Below are 20,692 nucleotides of genomic sequence, written 5' to 3' on the forward strand. Positions count from 1 at the left end.
CCAACATGCTAATTTATCTTCACTCGCTACTCAAAGTGAAACTATTTAGATATTTCCAAATAAATCGAATTTAGTAAAAGAATACCTCCTCGAATGACTTTTCATATAAAACAATCATATAATTATCTCTAAAAATATTATCATAATCTAAAAATAATTTCGTAATATTCGTGCCGTACGAAACGACAACAAATTAGGATTATTCGCCATTTTCTTGTCCCTCGGCTTCAAGGGCGCGTCGTTCCTTTTCTTTTAAGTTTTGTTCGATTAGATTGTCTAGTTCAGGGCTGAGAAGCACAGACAGACCGGCTGTTGTTGGAACCTACAAAAATATTTCCATAGACATATCTTAGTTTTAGCCACCAGGGTTGCCAATGTGTATTCACCTAATTCCCCAAACGGGTAAACAATCAATTACCGATCGTTTTGGTATAAAACGCATAAGTATAAATTCCCCTCATTTTCCCCAAATACGACAATCCCCACACCAATCCTAGATCGACTTGCGATTCCCCGCAATTTGGGGAATTCCCCACACATTGGCAACGCTGTTAGCCACATAAATACAGGTCCATGGTCTATTTCAATCTATATCTATGGCAGGACGAGAGAGAGAAATAACTATATTATATCACTGATACTTTATTTCTTTATATATTACACTAAAACCTCTAAATTTCACACCATAAAGGCCGGAATTTAAAACGTCTTTTCTATTTCCTTATTACCATAGATAATATTATATTTTCGTCTAATTATGAGACGTCAATTGAATGTGTCTATGCAATCTTGCCATTGATACCAGCCGTACTAGTCAATACTTAATTGTAAATTTAACATTACTTTTATTTAACTTTACCTCTGCAAAAACTGGCTTGGCTGCTTCCCATCTCTCCATATGGTTTTCTATTATCTTTTGACAGGGTTGAGACTTTGGTATTATTCTTCCCAACATACTATACAGTAACATAATATTTTGTTAAAAATATTTTTTTTCTTATTACTTTTGGTAAATTACTACTGGATAATCTTTTGGCAATTAGTGATCAGACAAAAAGTGTCTAGAGCCTACTTGATTATATCGGTCTATTGCCGATTAGTAACAATAGTCTACAATACAATAATGCTCGCAATCGCCGAGTAAGTAACTATTGTAAAAAACGTATTTAGTGAATTTCATTTAATTTAATGGGCCTTTGGAAAGAGCTTTAAAAGTATAACACCTCGCCTTATTGCCTCAACTAGTTATGGGAGGGCGAGTTCATTGCTCAGAATTGCGATTCAACGGGGATTCTGATATATTCTGATTCTAAAAACTGCATTTTTTCCACCATTCCACACGGTCAAGATAATACAGTAACTATTTTTATTAGTGAAGAAAATATAAGTATTTAAAGCTTTAATTACCGTTCAATGTTCTTTGTTCGATATGTATTTATTTATTTTAATTCAGACATGCCCACACACACACACACACACACACACACATATATTTGACACAGCCCATATATTTTAAGGCACACACGCCTTGGGGTAAGGGCCCTAATATATAATAGCAGTTAATGCTATTATATATTAGGGCACATTGTGGTAACATAAGTCTCCACTAACTCGAAAAGCGGCACACAGGTCGCGTTGAGGAACTCTATCTCTAGTTCAGGTATGAAGCACTTCTCCCGGTCCATGATGCTAACTGGGAGTTCACCTCGACTCTTCTCTACGTCGCCTTGCTTGAAGAATTCGGTTAAAACTGCGGCCTACGAGACAGTTGTATGAGAATTATATTCTATCGCAGGATATTGGAGTTTTCTGAAAATTCTGAAAACTTTTGGCAACTGCTATTATGAAAAGGGGTGAACGATGAGATGTTATATTATTAAATATATTGTAATTGGTCCGACTCGAATCTGCAGCCTGCCATCATATCTTGATGATCTAAACTATAGTAGGACACAAATTAGATGTAGCATCGGAAAATGGAATGAAATGAAAATAAAACCGATTACTGCCGATTTATACAACCAATAGAAATAGTTCTCTAACGCGCCATTCGACGCTATTCGTCGCTATAAATTCTCGCGACAGAGAAAGCAAATGCCTGTAAATTCACGCGTCAAATTGCCGAATATATTAAGGTTATATGATATTACAAGTTATTACGTTTGTGCAAAGATAATATTCGTATGAGAAATAAATATTGATAATTTGGGATAGCGTACTCAATTCGGATGTGATCGGTTTTACGAATTTTGCCGATGTGACATCTAAGTTGTGTCGTACTATAGTATTCTAATTACATGTAATCATAATGACAATATAATTGTGCATATACCCTAATGATTAATAGCCAACTGCTACTTTAGACTCTAGAATATTTGGTAAATGTTTGGTAATGTGATATATCGTCGAAGACTAACGGCCGTCTTCTTGACGCTGCCCCAGTCTTTGAGCTGGTCACTGAGGTCAGCGGCGTTCATGAGCAGGCTTTGCAGCGCGCTCGTGTGTACGCGGTTCCCCTTTTGGAAGTCGAACGACACCGCCTTGTACTCGTTCAGATTCCTGCTCGAGTGACGCCATTGAGTTTTACGTGATTAATTTTAAGTTTTTTATGCAAAAATGTAAATTTGCAACAAGATGCCAGAATGATTTTACAAATGTTAAGGAACTGTTGTCTACTTGGGATAATCAGTGGCGGCATAATAGCGGTGTGGGCCACCGCCTACGGCTTTGCGGTACAAAGGGCATCGCGCCCGAAATTTGAAAAAGCACAATATAAAATTGGGATCAAAGTAATGTAAAAAACAAAAACAAGGGCCTCGCAAACCGTATCTTGCCCACATTAAGATTCGATCTTGGGCCGCCACTGACTATAATAAACCTAGAGATTTTTATATCATAGACTGGAAATGAAAACATAAAAATAAAATATTTAAATTTCGACTTTGAATTTTTTATTTTCGTCAAGGAGGCTGATGAATCGGAATTCATTGATGGGAATGCTGTCGTATTTAATTTTTTCTTTTTGAAGACACAATTCCATATTATACTGTAGAACATGGCTTAACAATAAAGAAAAACATTTATATTTTCCGGGCTCAGCATAATTAGCATCCAAGCAGGAATTAACTTTGATTTAAGCGTATACAATACACAGAGTAATGAACACTTTAAAAGTGTAAATTAATGTTGTCTTAAATTTTCGCGATTATTACACATTTAAATAAAACTAGTTATAACGGATTTTAATCGCGTATATTAATTATTTTTGACATCCCGACGTTTCGAGCACTTTACCCGTGACCACGAACCGTTAATATACGCGATTAGAATCCGTTATAACTAGTTTTATTTAAAAAGTGTAAACAACAACAGCCTGTAAATTCCCACTGCTGGGCTAAAGGCCTCCTCTCCCTTTGAGGAGAAGGTTTGGAACATATTCCACCACGCTGTTCCAATGCGTGTCGGTGGAATACACATGTGGCAGAATTTCTATGAAAATTTGTCACATGCAGGTTTCCTCACGATGTTTTCCTCCACCGCTGAGCAAGAGATGAATTATAAAGACAAATTAAGCACGTGAATCAGCGGTGCTTGCCTGGGTTTGAACCCGCAATCATCGGTTAAGACGCGTTCTAACCACTGGGCCTAACTTGAAATATGTAGCCAGATCCGTGGCCAGGATGTAGTCTCTAAGCATCATGATGGCCCTGTCGTAGTCCCTCCTCGGCAGCGGCTCGAGCAAGTCGCAGCCCTCCGTGTTGAGGACGCACATCGCCTGCGCGAGGTGGTGACGCTCCATCACGCTGCCCTCGCTGGAGTACAGCGCCGCCAGCGTTGTCTCTGGCGACACAGGCTCACTACTCGCAGTCAACATTCATATCAAATGTAATGCATGGATGATTCATGACACTTTTTTTTTTTTAATACATTACTCTGATCCCAATGTAAGTAGCTAGAGCACTTGTGTTATGGGAAATCAGAAGTAACGACGGTACCACAAACACCCAGACCCAAGACAACATAGAAAATTAATGAATTTTCTACATCGACTCGGTCGGGAATCGAACCCGGAGTAGCACCGATTTTCATGGGTACCCATGAAAATCGGTGTACACATTACTCGACCACGGACGTCGTCAACAATTGTATAACGGGAAGTAGGCGGACTGGTAATTAGGCCACTTGATGGTAAGTCACCACCGCCCATATATATTGGCATTGTATGAAAAATCAAGAATCAAGAATAACATCAATGGAGGTGCCTTGGTACTTGATTACCTTGGTAACGAAGGCGTTACATCGCTCAAGCCAGATACGAACTCGTTTACTCACCTTTCAATCCGAAACACAAAACAATAATAAATTTGTGACAATTGGTACCTGCCCAGACGTGCTCGTACAAAGCTCTTTATATATAGGTACTCGTAATAAAAAAATTAAAATCTGTACGACCGATTGGTCAACGGCGTATCTAAGGATCCGATTACATATAAAAAAATTAACTTACTGCCTTGAATCTGAAAACTGTTCGTCGTTCCTCGATGATCCATATCGTGAACTAACCCAGCTATCAGAAACATTAGTGCCTGGAGATCACTAAAATAAAAAAATTAAAATATTTCAAATATACTTCAAAACTCAGTAACTATGGTATTGTTGTTTCTTTGAGTTCAAGCATGCTTCGTAAAAAAATTAATTAAATTCGGTGTGAGAGTGTGAGAGTGTGTGTGATAGAGAGACAGAACTACTCGCTGAAATAAAACTAGATATAACGGATTTGAATCGCGTATATTAATTATTTTTAACATCCCGACGTTTCGAGCACTTTACAGTGTTTGTGGTCACGGGTAGACAACTTTAAATTTAAGACAACATTATGAGAACTACTCGCGTTTATAATATACTTTAGGCAGGTAGTGTGTGCTTGGTTTGTCGAGTGCCTGTGTGTCTCACGTGAAGTATCCCTTGGCAACGAGCTGGTAGTTGGCGAGCGCGGCGAAGGCCCACTGCGCCACGTTGAAGGCGTGAAGCCAGCTGTGGTACGGCACGTCGCGGTAGCCCTTCTTCACGTGCAGGACGAATCTCGCCAGCGTGTGCCGCTTTATATTGAACCTGGCCAATGGAAAACCTATCGTTTCGCTAGGTTTAGGACTAGGCTCGACTTAGGACTAGGCTACAGCAGGGACCAGGGGGGGTCTCTGTACCCGAGAACCCCCCCTAGGTGTTGGAGGTTGGAGGCCATAGGCGGACCAACCGTCAGGGCGCTACGGTAGCGTGTGTAAGCGATCCCGTGGCACCAGCAGACGGTGAGGGTACCTCTCGTTTTTAGTGGGTAAACCCGGTGGACCTTGGCGCACTTGGTGTCCAGGAAAACGGGGAGTCCCACACACACACCCACTTTCGATAACGTGGGGAAAGCGCGTAAATCGGTTTTCAAGCGAAAAAAAAGGCTTAGGACTAGGCTAGGAAAAAACATTTAAATTGTCTATGTGTTTCATTGAAGCCAGTTGTCTGAAACATATATTTGATTTATTTGTGTCATAACATACATTTGTATTGGTTTGCGTAATTTTTTAGGCAAGCAGAGTCCTTAATGAAACATACACCTAAACCTTCTTAGGAATCACTCCACCCATTCCTTAAAACAATAAAAAATCTTAAGCAGTTTTTGACTTTCTTACAAGTAGTGATATATTTCAACGTATTAGACTAAAGATCCATAAAAAAAATGATGAGGCAATTTAAGCATTATTAAAATTAAATATAAGTATCGTAGTATAAAAGCATTCGGAATCATAATTTACTTTTTAACGAATCCCAAATCCGAGAACATCTTGTAGGCATAACAGGGGAGTTCGCGCATGGGCAGCGCTCGCGGGTTGAAGTGAAGGCTGGATATGTGCGGGTGGTTGTGGAAACCTGTGCACTCCAACAATCGGGTGACTTCCGAATCGCCGACCTTAAAGTTACATTTAAAAACATATTTCGACATTGAATTATTATTTTAGATAGCTCTATAATGAATCATTTATTTTTCCCTATGTTTAATAACTCTCAAATACTGGCACGACTCTCATGTATATTTTAGATTTAGTTTTTGAAGAGCAATATAGAATTTATCATCAGCTAAATATTACTTTGAGGTATGTGCATGTGAGCTGAGATGGCCCAGTGGTTAGAACGCATGCATCTTAACTGATGATTACGGTTTCGATCGCAGGCAAGCAACGCTATATGTATATGTGCTTAATTTGTGTTTATAATTCATCTCGTGCTCGGCGGAGAAGGAACACATCGTGAGGAAGCCTGCATGTGTCTAAATTTATCGAAATTCTGCCACATGTGCATTCCACTAACCCGCATTGGAACAGCGTGGTGGAATATGTTCCAAACCCTCTCCTTAATGGAAGAGGAGGCCTTATCCCAGCAGTGGGAAATTTACAGGCTGTTACTTTTACTTTGTTTGTACATGTAATAGATTTTAATGTCTGCCTCAATCAATTCGTATGATACGTAGGCCAGCTAGGCGTTAGCTATCTAAAAGTCATAGTTTTGATCTCGGGTTGTAAAATGTTGGTATGGATTTAACTCAGATGGATATAGCCAATCAACTAAGTCAACATTACTTTTATCATAGACACAGTTCTAATAACTTGCATTAAAGGTGAGAAATTTTACATATTATACTCAGGAACTTCTACAACGCTTTTTTGGGAAAGCCATAATTAAAATTAGATACTTTTCAACCTCTCGACCTCGACCTCTCGACCACCCTCTCGAATGTTATCGTCTCAGTTCGATGCGAAATTTTGTGGTGGCTTTTGTCCACTTAGTCATTTAAAATGTTCTGCCTAGATAGACAATTTTACATTTACCACGTTCTCGTAGGTGACCAAAGGTAATCAAAGTTGGAAGATCTCCAAAAATTGACTAAAACTAACCTTCATATGGTACATGACTAGCTCGTTAGCGAGCGCGTTGCGTATGTGAGCTTCTTCAATCTTCTGATAGACGACGGAGTGCATGATGCAGACCCCGCAATATATGCTGAACGCCAATGCCATTTCCTCGTCCATAGCGTCGAAGTATGGGTCACCAATTTTATTTATTAATTGACCCACACCTATTATCCCGGTTTGTTCGCGTATAGGAAAACAGAGAATAGATCTAAAAGTTACCCTTTTGTGAGTAAAATTACCATAAAAAAATATGGCATCCATTACAGCATAGACTTGCAATGGATGCAAATGGATGCAATATTTAATAGCACCTGGGTCAATTAAGTCCTGGGATCAGCTTCTTTGGATCCATCTTTGGATTCCTTAGTGGCCAGATTGTAAGCATCGAATTAAATTTGGGATCGATTACGCAAAAATGGTTAATTATATATATCGTGTGGTAAAAATGACGTTTCACAGGGTAAGTTGCTAAGACTAATTTCAAAATTGGAGTGCAGCGCTATAAAATATATATTAACTGACTGTTTATTTCGACTTTGTCCGTTAAGATTAAATTTTTAAAACAATCTTTTTTAGTGAGTGTCTACGTTGCGGTAGAAGCACTACTGACGAAAACCGTTTGGGTTTCTCGTCAGAATCTATAGTCTAAACCGGTTATGAAAGCTTAATTAAATGTATCTTCTATAGTAACAATGTCAGTCAGTAACAATAGGAATCGATATGGCCCAGTGGTTAGAACGCGTGCATCTTAACCGATGGTTGCGGGTTCAAACCCAGGCAAGCACCGCTGATTCATGTGCTTAATTTGTCTTTATAATTCATCTCGTGCTCAGCGGTGAAGGAAAACATCATGAGGAAACCTGCATGTGACAAATTTCATAAAAAATCTGCCACATGTGTATTCCACCAAACCGCAATGGAACAGTGTGGTGGAATATGTTCCAAACCTTCTCCTCAAAGGAAGCGGAGGCCTTTAGCCCAGCAGTGGGAATTTACAGGCTGTTGATAGTAACAATTCAAAACTGTTCGTAAGAGAACCCTAGATTTAATTTATTGTGCAAAACTATACAATGGACAAAATCAAGAGGGCATACTTGCAATCAACACCCGGGTAACAATCAATTTCCGGATCATAAACGGGATGCTGTTTGGCGTTCTTACAGTTCATCAGGGTACCCGTTTTGATCACTTGGCCCGTTATACCCTTGCTTATTGGAAATCGATGTTCCATTGTTTCTGTATCATCCTTTAAATTAACGCGAGGAATAAATGAATGAACGAATGAATTCATATTGTGTGCTTTCTAATTATTTCTTAATAGTTTCCGCTATTTTTAACTAGTTAGTTTGTTTGGAGAGGAGAGTTCTGTTTGCTAGTGATAGGGATAAAAATAACCCTATGTGCTTTTCTACACTATATTATATTTATATGCCAACTTTCATTCAAGTTCAAAAAGATATGAGTGATAGTAAACAAACATCCATACAAACTTATACATAAGATATATCAGTAAGATAGATAAACCATTTCTGCGCACCCATACACACCGAACCTGATTTAGTTTAAGCGCTAGACTAACGGCTTGACTTGCTTTCAGTTTTATATACATACACTTTAAACAAGAAAATGGGATGTTATTTTATAAACATATTTAGAAAGTTATACTCCATGCTGTATGCTTCCCGGGTGGTACTTCTGCACCAGCTCCATGCGGTCCACATCCACTAGCATAACGGAACAGTACTCCGCTTTCGTCAATTGTTTTGCTTGTTCCATCGCTATCTGGAGTAACGTCTCCAACGAGGCAACCTGAAGAGTTGGTATATCTTCAGCGGAGACATTTGAACTTTAAAATAATATCCGGTGTACACACCACTCGACCTCCGTGGTCAAGTGGTGTGTACACCGGTTTTCATGGGTACGCCACTCTGAGGTCCCGGGTTCGATTCCCGGCCGAGTCGATGTAGATTACGATTAGTTTTCTATGTTGTCTTGGGTCTGGGTGTTTGTGGTACCGTCGTTACTTCTGATTTCCATAACACAAGTGCTTCTGCTACTTACATTGGGATCAGAGTAATGTATGTGATGTTGTCTCATATTTATTTTATATTTATTTATTCGTGACTATTTGGTGTTAAAGTCATCCTTACTTGAGTAAACAGTCTTCTTGCAACTCGAAGCAGTTGTTGACATTTTTGTTTTAGAGTACATTCATATTCCAATGAAATTGTTTTATTCAGCACTGGCCAGCAGAACCTTCGAAAATCGTTTGTTGGTTGTACAATATGAAGTTATTTCATTTTATAATGTTATAAGTACATTAGGCAAATTATAAGTATATTATTAAAAAAGGTAGTTGTGCGAAGGACTTCAATACATTTCAAAAATGTCTAATTACTAATTTTATACGTTAATTATGTTAAGAGTCAAAAACATGGCTAAGGGTACATGCACGGTGCAGAAGATATTGTGGCGGTTTTTTCCTTAAATCTAAGGGGCAGAGCTGTTTTGTGACCTTTCTTCCAGATCTTATTATAGACAAATGATAATATTCGGTAGTGGTTTATATTTATTATACTCGCCATTTTTACACGTCTATGGCTAAAAGTTTTGATTTATTAAAAATGTCCTCGTCTATTCCCCTTATTACACTAAGAATAAATGAAAAAGGGATAACGTGGTTAACCGAAGTTAAACGTACGTACAACGTAACAACGTACTGTGTAACGAGTAATGGTTGCATATTTGAGAAATTTAATCAAAATTTATTTGACCCAAAAAGAAGGTTGCTCAGACAAAATTTCTTGAAATTTATATATGGACTTATTTTGTATGTACGGGTATCTTGATGACTGATGATGATGAAAGGAACGGGTCATATTTTATTAAATCTTCATATTCAAGCTTAGGTGAATTAATCTACAGAATAACTGGAACACGGCCGAATATTGCTTGTGAATTTCCGTGTGATAATTGAGTAGGTACTTGTCATGATCAGTATTAATCACAATGGAAAGCATTGTAAGGAAACTCTGTCACATTTGTGTGTATATAAACTATCTTCTTGATCCTATTCTTTTATGGGACTATGGTAAGTTGTGACTACAGAGTTACTATTTTCAGGTATTGAATTCAAGGGCACTTGAAAGAGCCCTAGGATTATTTTTTTAGAAGTACGCACAGAAAACATTCATGTGTTATAAGAGCGACTTGCTCTTCTAGAAGCTTCGGTGCTACAACACACACGATTATTGAAAACTGCTTGTCCGTTATCGGACACATTATCACTCGCTTCTTGGGTTCTTTACTGAGAAACTGAAATCATTAAATAAATTATTGCTATTAAAACATTGACGTCCTCATTTCTATAGTTAATATACTTAGATATTTTTTTATAGTATAGGTTGGCGGACGAGCATATGGGCCACCTGATGTTAAGTGGTCACCATTACCCATAGACAATGACGCTGTAAGAAATATTAACTATTCTTTACATCGTCAATGCGCCACCAATCTTGGGAACTAAGATGTTATGTCCCTTGTGCCTGTAGTTATACTGGCTCGCTCACCCTTCAAACCGGAACACAACAATACTGAGTACTGTTGTTTGGCGGTAGAATAAATTTTCTATGTCCTACCCTAAGTACTTAACATCTACACAAGTGGTGTCTAGTTGGATTTGCAGGTAAAATGTTAAAGACACAAAAGATTAGCCTTATTATGAAAATACAGCAATCGATTCACCAATATAATTTCAGAATGTAGGTATATTTATTTATAATGTATTCATTTTCAGCCGTATGTTAGGGAGAACAGGGTTTAGGTATCACATATTCTAATAACATGTAACCTATGCTATTCTAGACTGTAAACTATCTCTGTCCTAAACTCCATTCAGGTCGAACAGAGTCTTTCTGGTGTGACGGAGTAACAGACATCCATCGATACTTTCTTATTTATTATATTATTAGATCCAATAAAATAGAATCAAAAGATGCTGTATTGTGAGTGTGATAAAACATAGTTGTAATAAAACGAGTTTCGGAAGATAAAAGATGTGAAATCTTAACTAATATAGATTACTTTCTTTATATATGTATGTGAGCAATCTATATTAATATTATGTGAAAGTAACTCTGTCTGCTGTCTGTCTGCCGCTGTTTCACGACTGAATAGCTGAATCGAATTCAATGAAATTCGGTATGAAGCAAACTTGAACTACAAGAAAGCACATAGACTACTTGTGTTGCTAGCACATGACAACCAACACCTTAAAACACGAGCTAAGGCGCGGGCGACTACTAGTTAAAAATAGAATTAGGTATCTTGAACAATTATACTTACAGGTGCCACGATAGCTTGAAAGTCTGGGTCGAAATTAGACAACAGATCAGTTTGTTCAACAGTCGATTTTAAAACATCAGTTAATTTTTGAGTCATCTATGGAAAAGTTTTTCGTATATAAAATGTCTCTCTAGAAACTTTTTTTTATTCATTTTTTTTAGTGTGTAAATTATTTTTGAACTAAGCCTAATCAAGACATTGCCAATCATAAGATATCATGTCATACATGTCTTAGGATAGAGTAGAGCCAAGAAGTTTTTTTGTAATTTGGTTATACAAATATTATTAAGTCATGCTTTATTTTGCTATGATAAATAAACGAATTATATGCAGAGAATAAATGTTATCATTCAGAAGCTGGGAAATCCCGAGTATAGACAACTTTCCAAAGACAACATTAGAAACTTTTTAGATGTATGTTGTCGTTTTAATATCTTCATTACAAGCATCTGCAGATAATATGATGATTTCGTTCTGAAGAATTTTGATTATGGTGTTTCTGTTATCTGTGTGTGCACACAAAAGTGCATAAATAGCCGGAAAGAGTTAATGTCCTGGACCAATGGCATTGTATGCTTTTCGAGGCAATGGAAGTGTAGATACTCCCAACAGGACCCAGGCTGTTACTGAGAATTTTTCAACAACATGGGGTTTGAAACTCAGTGTCTGTGGTCTTATAGGTAAGACCAAGAACAACGAGGCCATCGAATTTAGGTAGAGTAAATTCCTAAACGATACTTACGCATATTTTGAGTTTCCGCGATAGTGGTTTCGATCCAATAACTTCAATGGAAGCTTCAGAACCAACGCCGTGTACAACGACTAAAAATACTGTTTCTGCATCACATTCTTCTCGTAACTACAAAATTTGGTACCATGAAATTTTCATGGTCAGTGTCCATAGTACATGGACGTGGTAAAGAATATTTCTTACATTTCCAAAGCATGGCGCTTTTTTAGTAAGATGTTATGCCTCTTATGCATATAAACTGGCTCACTCACTTTTATCTATTCAAAATCAATAATCTCTAACACTGCTTCCACAAGGGAATGAAAGTCCCATTCCTTTGGATGTTTAAGAAAACCTAATAAAATAAACATATTTCGAAGCTATTAAGTACAAATAATGGTCATCATTATTTCTTCAAGAGGATTTAAAACTATCCCGATTTGGATTGTCATCTACCGTTATTGATAACATATTAGCATACTGATTACTATGGTATGATTATATGTAGGTCGGAAAACTTTAAGTTTTACTTTTTATTTAAAAAAACATATGTATTATTTTGTACATGGCATGGCAGTCCATGTATTGATTCGAACGCCTTTGCCTATACTTATTATAAAGAGGTAAATTTTACCTTTATTTATTTATTTATCAATTTATTTGTATGTACTACGCTATGTCAGCTTGTAGCTGTGATTTACGTTATTCCTGAGTACTACTAAAGAAAGGCCTATAAATGCAGAGAGATAAAGTTGATTAACTTACGTAAACATTTATTTTTATTTGTAGCTGTGAAGAAGTGTCATCATTTAAATTCATAACCAAATCTAATATTTTCCCGGGATCGCTATTTTGAATACTTTTCCTTTTGGGAACCCTTTTTTGCGTTGCCATAGATTAAAATCTTTATGTATGATTTAAATTAAAATAACGTATGATAACAATTTTTATTATATGACAGTAAAAATAGAAAAAGAAAATATTTATCAGTATACTGCATTTATTTTGAAATTGGCGGTTGACGTTATTGATGACGGATCAATATCGAGCATTTTTTATTATTTGAAATGAAATATAACACAATTCCTTCTATAATAAGTTGATATTTTTAAATTTGATATATTATTTCAATATTCATGATGTTATTTTCTTTATTATAAATTCGAGTACTTTTTAAAAACGTAATACTATACACACACATAAGTTGATGAGAATTATATCGATGATCTCGAGTATTATAATTTAAATTTATAGTTTTTTTAATTATTATTTTGCTATTACAATTACTAATGCAATATTTACATGCATTTAACATAACTTCTATGATTATGTCTTTTATATGATTTTGTATGTTTATCTGTATTGTGAGATCTGTATAATAGGTTATCTGTACATCGTATTTTAAAAAATAGCATTAAAAAACTGTATCTACAAAACAGCTGATGAGTGATGAAAAGCGATTAATCATAGTTTTTTTTAAATATTGTTACTAATAAGCAAATTTCATAATGGCGGAGATACAAACATTAATCGAAATGGGATTCCCTAAAGAGCGAGCGTACGTATTTGTTTATCAAAATATTCTCTATGTCATTACCCAGTTGGTTTAACTTTGTTGGTCCATTTTCAGTGAAAAAGCTCTTGCAGTGACGAATTATAAGGGCGTAGAGCCAGCAATGGAATGGCTCTTAGCTCATGCGGACGATCCTGAACCAAGTGCGGGACAAGCTCTTGTAGATAGCTCAAATGAACCTAGCAATGCAGTCGCTGAGACACCTACCCCGGCTTCTGAACCTAGTAGTTCTGAACAAGAAGCTAAGTCTTTCAAATGTGACGAGTGCGGAAAATTGTTCAAAAATCAAGACGAAATGGAGTTTCACGCAGCTAAAACGAATCATAGCAGTTTCTCAGAGTCAACAGAGGAGAAAAAACCTCTGACAGAAGAGGAGAGGAAAGCTCAGTTAGCGTTACTGGAAGAGAGAATGAAACAAAAACGAAAAGAGAGAGAGGAGAGGGACAAGGTATATGATTTGATTATTTTGTATTAGTGTAGTGAATTAATAATTATATAAAAAGAGTTGTGCAATACATATTATATGAATATACGTTTAATTCTTAAAATTTTTAGGCTGAAGCACTTGAACGTGAAAGACTGCGAATTAAATCCGGTAAGGATCTCCAGGAAGCTCGACAGAGGCTCCAAGAGCAGGAGATGCAAAAATTGGTGGAACAAAGACGCAAGGAAAAGCTGGAAGATCAAAGAGCGAGGGAACGGGTACGAGCACAAATAGAGGCTGACAAACAGGCTAGAAAGTGAGATATCCTTTTATAAAAAACTTAAATCCATGAATGAAATAATAAGTTCCTAATATTTTATAATTATAGATTTTATACAATTAACGTTTAAACATTAAAAACTTATAAAATTGGTTTAACAAAAATAATTCTAAGATATAAAATAATAAACTTGAATGCAATTCAATCACATCACATTTAATTAGACTATTAAATTAAAAAGTAATGCTATCAATATTAAACAGAATAGGCATTATTATGCAAGAATTATAATAAAAATCTGTAAGTGTAAAACACTAAAAATTAATTATTAATATTTGCAGGCTTGCAGCATCAGGGCAGCCTGCTCCTGAGCCAGCACCAGCCCCGGCCCCAATTACAAACCCCACACCAGCACCGAAAGTTGCATATGATCAAGCTCGTATTCAATTGAGGTTTCCTGATGGTCAATCTCTTTCGCATACATTCTCTGCTAAAGAACAGCTGGCAGCTGTTAGGTAATATTGATAAATTAATTTTAATCTTTTAATTATGCTATACATAGTAGTGTGTTTTATGTGAAGTTTTGTTTGTTAGGTTATTTAGAAATAAATAAATGTTTAATTTTTTATAAAATTTCCTTCTGAAGCATTTAAATACTGGTCATCCTACAAAACTTCATAACTATGGGAATCCAATTATAAACACAGTGGAATTAATGGATAATACATTTTAGTTTAGTTTTGAAATGAGTTTCTTCCTCATTTGTTTTAAATAAATGAACCAAATTAGTCATGCATGACATAATTTTGTTTTCTTTTATAGGTTATACCTTCAAGTCAACAAACCTGAATATGCCGAAAACACTAACTACAAATTGATGACAACATTCCCAAAAAAGATATTCACTACAGAAGACTATGAGACACCATTAGAGTTGCTAGGTATTGTATTGCATTGATTTATAAAAACACTAGCTTAACCTGTAGCCATATTTATGAGAAATTTATAAACTTAACCTATAGCACACAAACTGTCACCTCAATTCACCCCCTTGAGTTAAAGAAAGCCTATGTCCTTCAAGGGAATCAAACTATCTCTATACCAAATTTTATTTAAATTGTTTTAGTGGTTGAATCTTGAAGAGGTAACAGTGTTACTTTTGCATTTATAATATTGGTATAACCAAATTTATTATAATAAAGAGAATAATTGGGCCATTAATATTATATCAATGCTGCAAATGAATAAAGAAGTTACTAATATTCTTATTTACTAACATCCAACATAGATGCTTAAATTATACATAAGCTAGATTAATTTATGGAACAAATTCCAATGCAATGCTTGCCTGGGTTTGAACCCGCAATCATCGGTTAAGATGCACATGTTCTAACCACTGGGCCATCTCAACTTGTATTGCATAAAGTACATATCACCTGAAATCCCATGAATAGCATCTCATTACATACTAATAAGTTTAGTCAAACAACCATTAAAATTGATTACCCTTAACTCACATTTACCTTCATTTAAGTTTTAAGGGTATGCAAAACTTATATAGTAATAGTACAGTTTACATTTCTTATTTTCAGATTTGGCTCCATCCCTTATAGAAAAACATATCATTATGTTTATTTTTTTGAGAATCAAATCATTAAATTTAATCAAAAAAATTTGTTTTTTTTTTCAGTTCAATAAAATATTAATTTAAATGCTTGTCTGGTTGATATTATTATGTTATAACATGTGGGAAAGTGGTTTTGTTACTCGTATCTAGTGTTGTGCAACATAAACATATAATGCTAGTCTATATATTGTTTTATTGATGAGATTATAATTTTTTAATATTTCTAGGTCTGGTGCCATCAGCGGTTATTATCGTTTCGAGGGGTGGTCAGTAACATGTTTTTTCTTTATTCGGGCTATGGTAGTTTTGTGTAATGTGGAAGATGTGACATTTGTAAAATAAATACAGATTAAATAAACGAAATATTTATGATTTATGCTAACTTATGCTGTGCTAAAGTTGTGGTCACAAATATAATAAAGTTTTGAAATGAGTAATCATATTTTTTATTTGTTTTATTTAGAGAGTGGGAGACCCTAGGAACAATGGCAAAGTGTCTTCATTCAAATTGATTAAAGTATTTAAAAAACAGAATTTTAACTTTGGCCTTGACTGCTATACATGGTATTGATTATGAATTTCCTGATATTAAATATATATTTGTTATTTGTACCTTTATTACCTTTCAATTATTTACTTTACCCTGGTATTTTAAATTCATCTATAGTTTAATATACTTCATTATTGTAAAACGTTATACATTAAAGTATGCCATCAAAGTGTTTCTTTTTTTAAACTTATAGTTTTGAGGTATTCAAGTACAATAATAACCAATGTAAATCACGTAAGATATAAAAAAAATAAGTGATATTCATTTATAGATATGATAACAAAACTGTTGATGAACATATACAACACACCTCTCAAATATCAAATGTTTTATTTTGAAAAATACATGTCATTCTTACTGACTGTAACAATAAATTGAAGTACAATTAAGTTAATAGAAAAATGTGTTAGAAAACACTATTCATATTAAATTAATTCAGCTACTGCTTATAACAAAATCTAATCTAATGTTTTATATACTCAGGTCAAGGGTTGACAATGAAATATACTTAGATAATTTTGTATCTGTTATTCCCTGAGCCTCTGACTGCAATGATCAAAAATTTACTGACATATTAGACTTCATAATTACCAAAATCTTGATTATATATCGGAAGTATGGTTATTTAATTTGTTTAAAACACAACATAATAATTAATAGTATGATATTTATTATGTAATATTAAATTTGGTATATTGGCAGTTACAATATTTACAAATAAACATATTCAATAGAAGAATAGCCTCCAAGAAAAATAAAGAATTATTTTGGTTCATATAACTGTAATACTGTTGCTAATGTAATGTTCATTTTTATTTAATCTTTGTATTAAAACTAAATGAATTAAAATATTAGTTTGTACAGTCACTAGTATCAATGTGTTAACATTGCTGCTCATTACTTGGAAACTGGATAAATTTCATACAAGTAAAATTTTAGAAATATATAATTTATGTAATGCATTTCTAATTCTGTTAAATTTTAAAAATACTCAAATAAATTGCTATTATTTAATATTTGATTTATTTTATTTATACATATTATCTAGTTTTACCCTGTTACAGTAAAATATAATAAAAAATTGTAAGTACAATTTTCAAAAAGTATATATTACAAAATCTCATTATTTTTTTATTCAAATATATAAAGATTGTACTCTTTCAAGTTTTTGTATAAAACTATAAAAATCAGAAAATTAATGGTCACCAGTGTTTAGAATCATTTAAATAATTAATGGATTATAAAGTAAACCATTGCAACCATGAAACTAATTTGTACACTTGGACATAAAAGCTCTTTTTATTATAATGAGGATACACAATATTCTTAGATGTTTTACAATTTGTTAAAATAGACTGATCACCAATCATTTTGCGAGACACAACTCCGTCACAGTTGGTAATTTTAAAGTCTTTTGTGAAACAAATACGTATGTCGGATATGTAGCTCTCACCATCTTCTTTTTTACATTCAATGACAGGGTCTACATTGATTTTATCTTTGATAGCTTTATTTATGTCTACGATAGAATATTGCTTTGTATTTGAAGGAACAATATTTTCTTCTTTTAGTATATTGGACATAGAATACTTTTGCAACCAATTAATACCAGTAGAGAAGTATTTCAATTCAGAATTTAGTGGTTCTAGAACGGCAGCACAAGTTCCATGTTTACTCCATTCATGAGCCCATAGGGAATAGAGTGAAGTTCCTGTAAAATTCAATGGATTATAATTGGCATCATTTTAATAATTCGCTATTTAAGTTAATATATTTTTTTTTTTTTCGTATACACAATATTCATAAACAGGCTTACTTGAAGATTGACAGCAACATATTGAACAAGTATGAAGGAATATTGAGATGTTTTTGTACAACTGTTCTATCATGTTTTTATAGGCCAGTAATAAATAATTTGATAGGTGTTTTAGAATTAAAAACAATACATTCACATAGTGAGTCACATTAGTATTATATAGAATATTGATTTTACATATTTCCATTAAGTAGACCAACAACCTTACCTCCAAAAATATTGACCCAGACCTGTTCTAGTTGGTCCTCAATAGGCCTTATCTTTTCAGGATCAAATAACCAAGTTCTGTTGCAAAATGCTGGTCCTATAGTGCCGAACTTAGTAGGCCATATACCATGAATCGTCCAAGTATCCACATTAGTTGGCATGACACATGTGTGAGAAGAATCATGTTTTTTCCAATCTTTACAAGCAGTAGCTGGCCATTGTTGGGTAAATATTAACAAATCAAATTCAGGTTCCGCTTGTATGTACGTCATGCTCGCATAACGTAAGCTGGAATGAGGATAAATAATGTTACGAAGCTGTTTTGCTTAAAAACGTAAACGGAACAAAAATATGACTTACCATGATAAGCTGAAAAAGATGTAAATAAATTTCATCTTCTCCATCTTTGTATATTTATCTTATGAAAAACTCATCAGTAACATTAAATTTAAAATACGTAACAAATATAACTGTACTTAATTGAACACTGGGCACTGGGCAAAACATTAATTTAACATTGACATTTGACATTTAATTTTTTGTTTTCCTTTTTAAAATAGGCACAGACACTGCATCATACAGCCACATCACGATTGATTCTCTTTGAATCTTATATTATTTTCGTAAGATTTTTCAGAATGAAATTGCTACCTTTTTATTAATATGTATATCAATGTATGTATGTATGACGAGATTGCCCAGTGGTTAGAACGAGTGCATCTTAACCGATGATTGCAAGTTCAAACCCAGGCAAGCACCGCTGATTCATGTGCTTAATTTGTCTTTATAATTCATCTCGTGCTTCCATTTTCGTGAAACCTGCATGTGACAAATTTCATAGAAATTCTGCCATATATGTATTCCACCAACCCGCATTGGAGCAGCGTGGTGGAATATGTTCCAAACCTTCTCCTCAAAGGGAGAGGAGGCCTTCAGCCCAGCAGTGGGAATTTACAGGCTGTCGTTGTTGTTGTTGTTGTATGTATGTATGTATTAACTTCTGTGTTGATTTATCAGTTTTAGCACTCCGCCCCCACAGTGATAATAAAAACAAAAATTGCGTGCTCAATAAATAGGGAAGATGCAATATCTTAATTTTTGTTTTTATTTAAATTATTCCATATAGAATTGACCACAAGTATATTAAAAATCTAAAACATTGTAATTTACAGCAAAAAATGCGGCATAATGTCAATTTAAATTTTCGCGCGAAAACGGATCTATATTTCGTATCACGTCACTTCTGTCTGTCACTGGCCCATTGATCATACTTGCTTTCATACTTGCTATGCATTTATTATCTCGAACTTTAAGATACTTTTTTGGAAAAATTTAAAACGGACTATCGAATTGACGTATGTTTTGCGCCAATGTGTTCATCTACTGAACCTTCTGACAAAAAACTGAGATAAAAGTGGTTAAAATATAAACCCTGCCAACATTTTCATAAATATTATAGGCTATTTTTTATAGGTTCTATAATTTAGGTAATTTTTTATTTTTACCTAAAGTTATTCGTTCTTGAGATAATGAACGTGAAAGTAAAACATAGTAAACGAACTGCTAAGTTTATCGAAAAAAAAATATAATTCAATTTGTCGAGCACAACGATTTGAACCCTTTTTTAAAGCATGTTAAAATAAAAAAAATCTGCTTTGTAACATACAAAGCAACTGGTGATAAAAAATTGTGACCTGTATAATTTTGCTTAACTGTGTGCGTAAATATTATCTATCTACTTGTGATATCCTAATAGTTACATGTCGTCAATAGATTGGTTCGACCGAAGCGAATTCAGACAGGACCAACGGCCTTACCCTCTAGACCAACTAGGAAACTGGAAGTTAAATTATATTGCACAATATCATACAGCCAACAAAAAACTTTGGTAATTTTATATGGAGCTTTATATGTTAATAATTAAATATTATTTAAAGATTTAATACATAATATCAACGTATACATGCAGAATAATTATTACCTATTTATAATATTATGTTACATTTATGAATTCTAGTTTAAGTGAGTTAATTTATCTGAATCTTTGATACAACTCAAACTGAAATTCTTTTATTTAATTTAGAAGTATTACACATACTTGTCGATGGTCAAATTAAACACTACCACCGGTTCGGAGAAAGGAACACTCTGACCTGAAAAGAAGCGAAAGAAACTCAGCGGT

General features: G+C 34.4%; 3 protein-coding genes across 3 annotated transcripts; 1 reads left to right on the top strand and 2 right to left on the bottom strand.

Annotated features, from left to right (window-relative positions):
- Positions 1-12,983, bottom strand: LOC124532021 (cGMP-dependent 3',5'-cyclic phosphodiesterase-like). The gene is made up of 16 exons (XM_047106645.1): positions 12,799-12,983; positions 12,046-12,162; positions 11,304-11,399; positions 10,141-10,274; positions 9,110-9,215; positions 8,625-8,768; positions 8,054-8,205; positions 6,942-7,167; positions 5,805-5,959; positions 4,954-5,112; positions 4,508-4,596; positions 3,651-3,840; positions 2,418-2,559; positions 1,612-1,757; positions 860-956; positions 1-322 (listed from the first exon to the last, which is right to left on the bottom strand). The coding sequence occupies exons 1-16, from the start codon at positions 12,925-12,927 to the stop codon at positions 200-202; spliced, it is 2,205 nt and encodes a 734-aa protein (XP_046962601.1). The 5' UTR covers positions 12,928-12,983; the 3' UTR covers positions 1-199.
- A 418-nt stretch (positions 12,984-13,401) lies between these two features.
- Positions 13,402-17,404, top strand: LOC124532008 (UBX domain-containing protein 1). Its single transcript, XM_047106625.1, has 6 exons — positions 13,402-13,591; positions 13,664-14,054; positions 14,162-14,346; positions 14,652-14,825; positions 15,133-15,251; positions 16,165-17,404. The coding sequence occupies exons 1-6, from the start codon at positions 13,542-13,544 to the stop codon at positions 16,209-16,211; spliced, it is 966 nt and encodes a 321-aa protein (XP_046962581.1). The 5' UTR covers positions 13,402-13,541; the 3' UTR covers positions 16,212-17,404.
- Positions 17,405-17,596: 192 nt separating this feature from the next.
- Positions 17,597-19,045, bottom strand: LOC124532072 (ribonuclease Oy). Its single transcript, XM_047106711.1, has 3 exons — positions 18,871-19,045; positions 18,512-18,798; positions 17,597-18,198 (listed from the first exon to the last, which is right to left on the bottom strand). The coding sequence occupies exons 1-3, from the start codon at positions 18,912-18,914 to the stop codon at positions 17,726-17,728; spliced, it is 804 nt and encodes a 267-aa protein (XP_046962667.1). The 5' UTR covers positions 18,915-19,045; the 3' UTR covers positions 17,597-17,725.
- Between the last annotated feature and the right edge of the window lie 1,647 nt (positions 19,046-20,692).

The sequence above is a fragment of the Vanessa cardui genome, chromosome 8, assembly GCF_905220365.1.
Source record: "Vanessa cardui chromosome 8, ilVanCard2.1, whole genome shotgun sequence".
In the NCBI taxonomy this organism is placed as follows: Eukaryota; Metazoa; Arthropoda; class Insecta; order Lepidoptera; family Nymphalidae; genus Vanessa; species Vanessa cardui.

Coding starts and splice junctions, on each gene's coding strand:
- LOC124532021 (XM_047106645.1), bottom strand. CDS start 12,927: ATGGCAACGCAAAAAAGGGTTCCCAAAAGGAAAAGTATTCAAAATAGC. Junction 9,216..10,140: donor ATAACACATGAATGTTTTCT/GTGCGTACTTCT, acceptor CGATTTTCGAAG/GTTCTGCTGGCCAGTGCTGA. Junction 7,168..8,053: donor TACCCGGGTGTTGATTGCAA/GTATGCCCTCTT, acceptor GGTAACTTTTAG/ATCTATTCTCTGTTTTCCTA.
- LOC124532008 (XM_047106625.1), top strand. CDS start 13,542: ATGGCGGAGATACAAACATTAATCGAAATGGGATTCCCTAAAGAGCGA. Junction 14,055..14,161: donor AGAGAGAGGAGAGGGACAAG/GTATATGATTTG, acceptor TAAAATTTTTAG/GCTGAAGCACTTGAACGTGA. Junction 15,252..16,164: donor GACACCATTAGAGTTGCTAG/GTATTGTATTGC, acceptor TAATATTTCTAG/GTCTGGTGCCATCAGCGGTT.
- LOC124532072 (XM_047106711.1), bottom strand. CDS start 18,914: ATGGAGAAGATGAAATTTATTTACATCTTTTTCAGCTTATCATG. Junction 18,799..18,870: donor ATCTTTTTCAGCTTATCATG/GTAAGTCATATT, acceptor TCCTCATTCCAG/CTTACGTTATGCGAGCATGA. Junction 18,199..18,511: donor CTGGGTCAATATTTTTGGAG/GTAAGGTTGTTG, acceptor TGAATTTTACAG/GAACTTCACTCTATTCCCTA.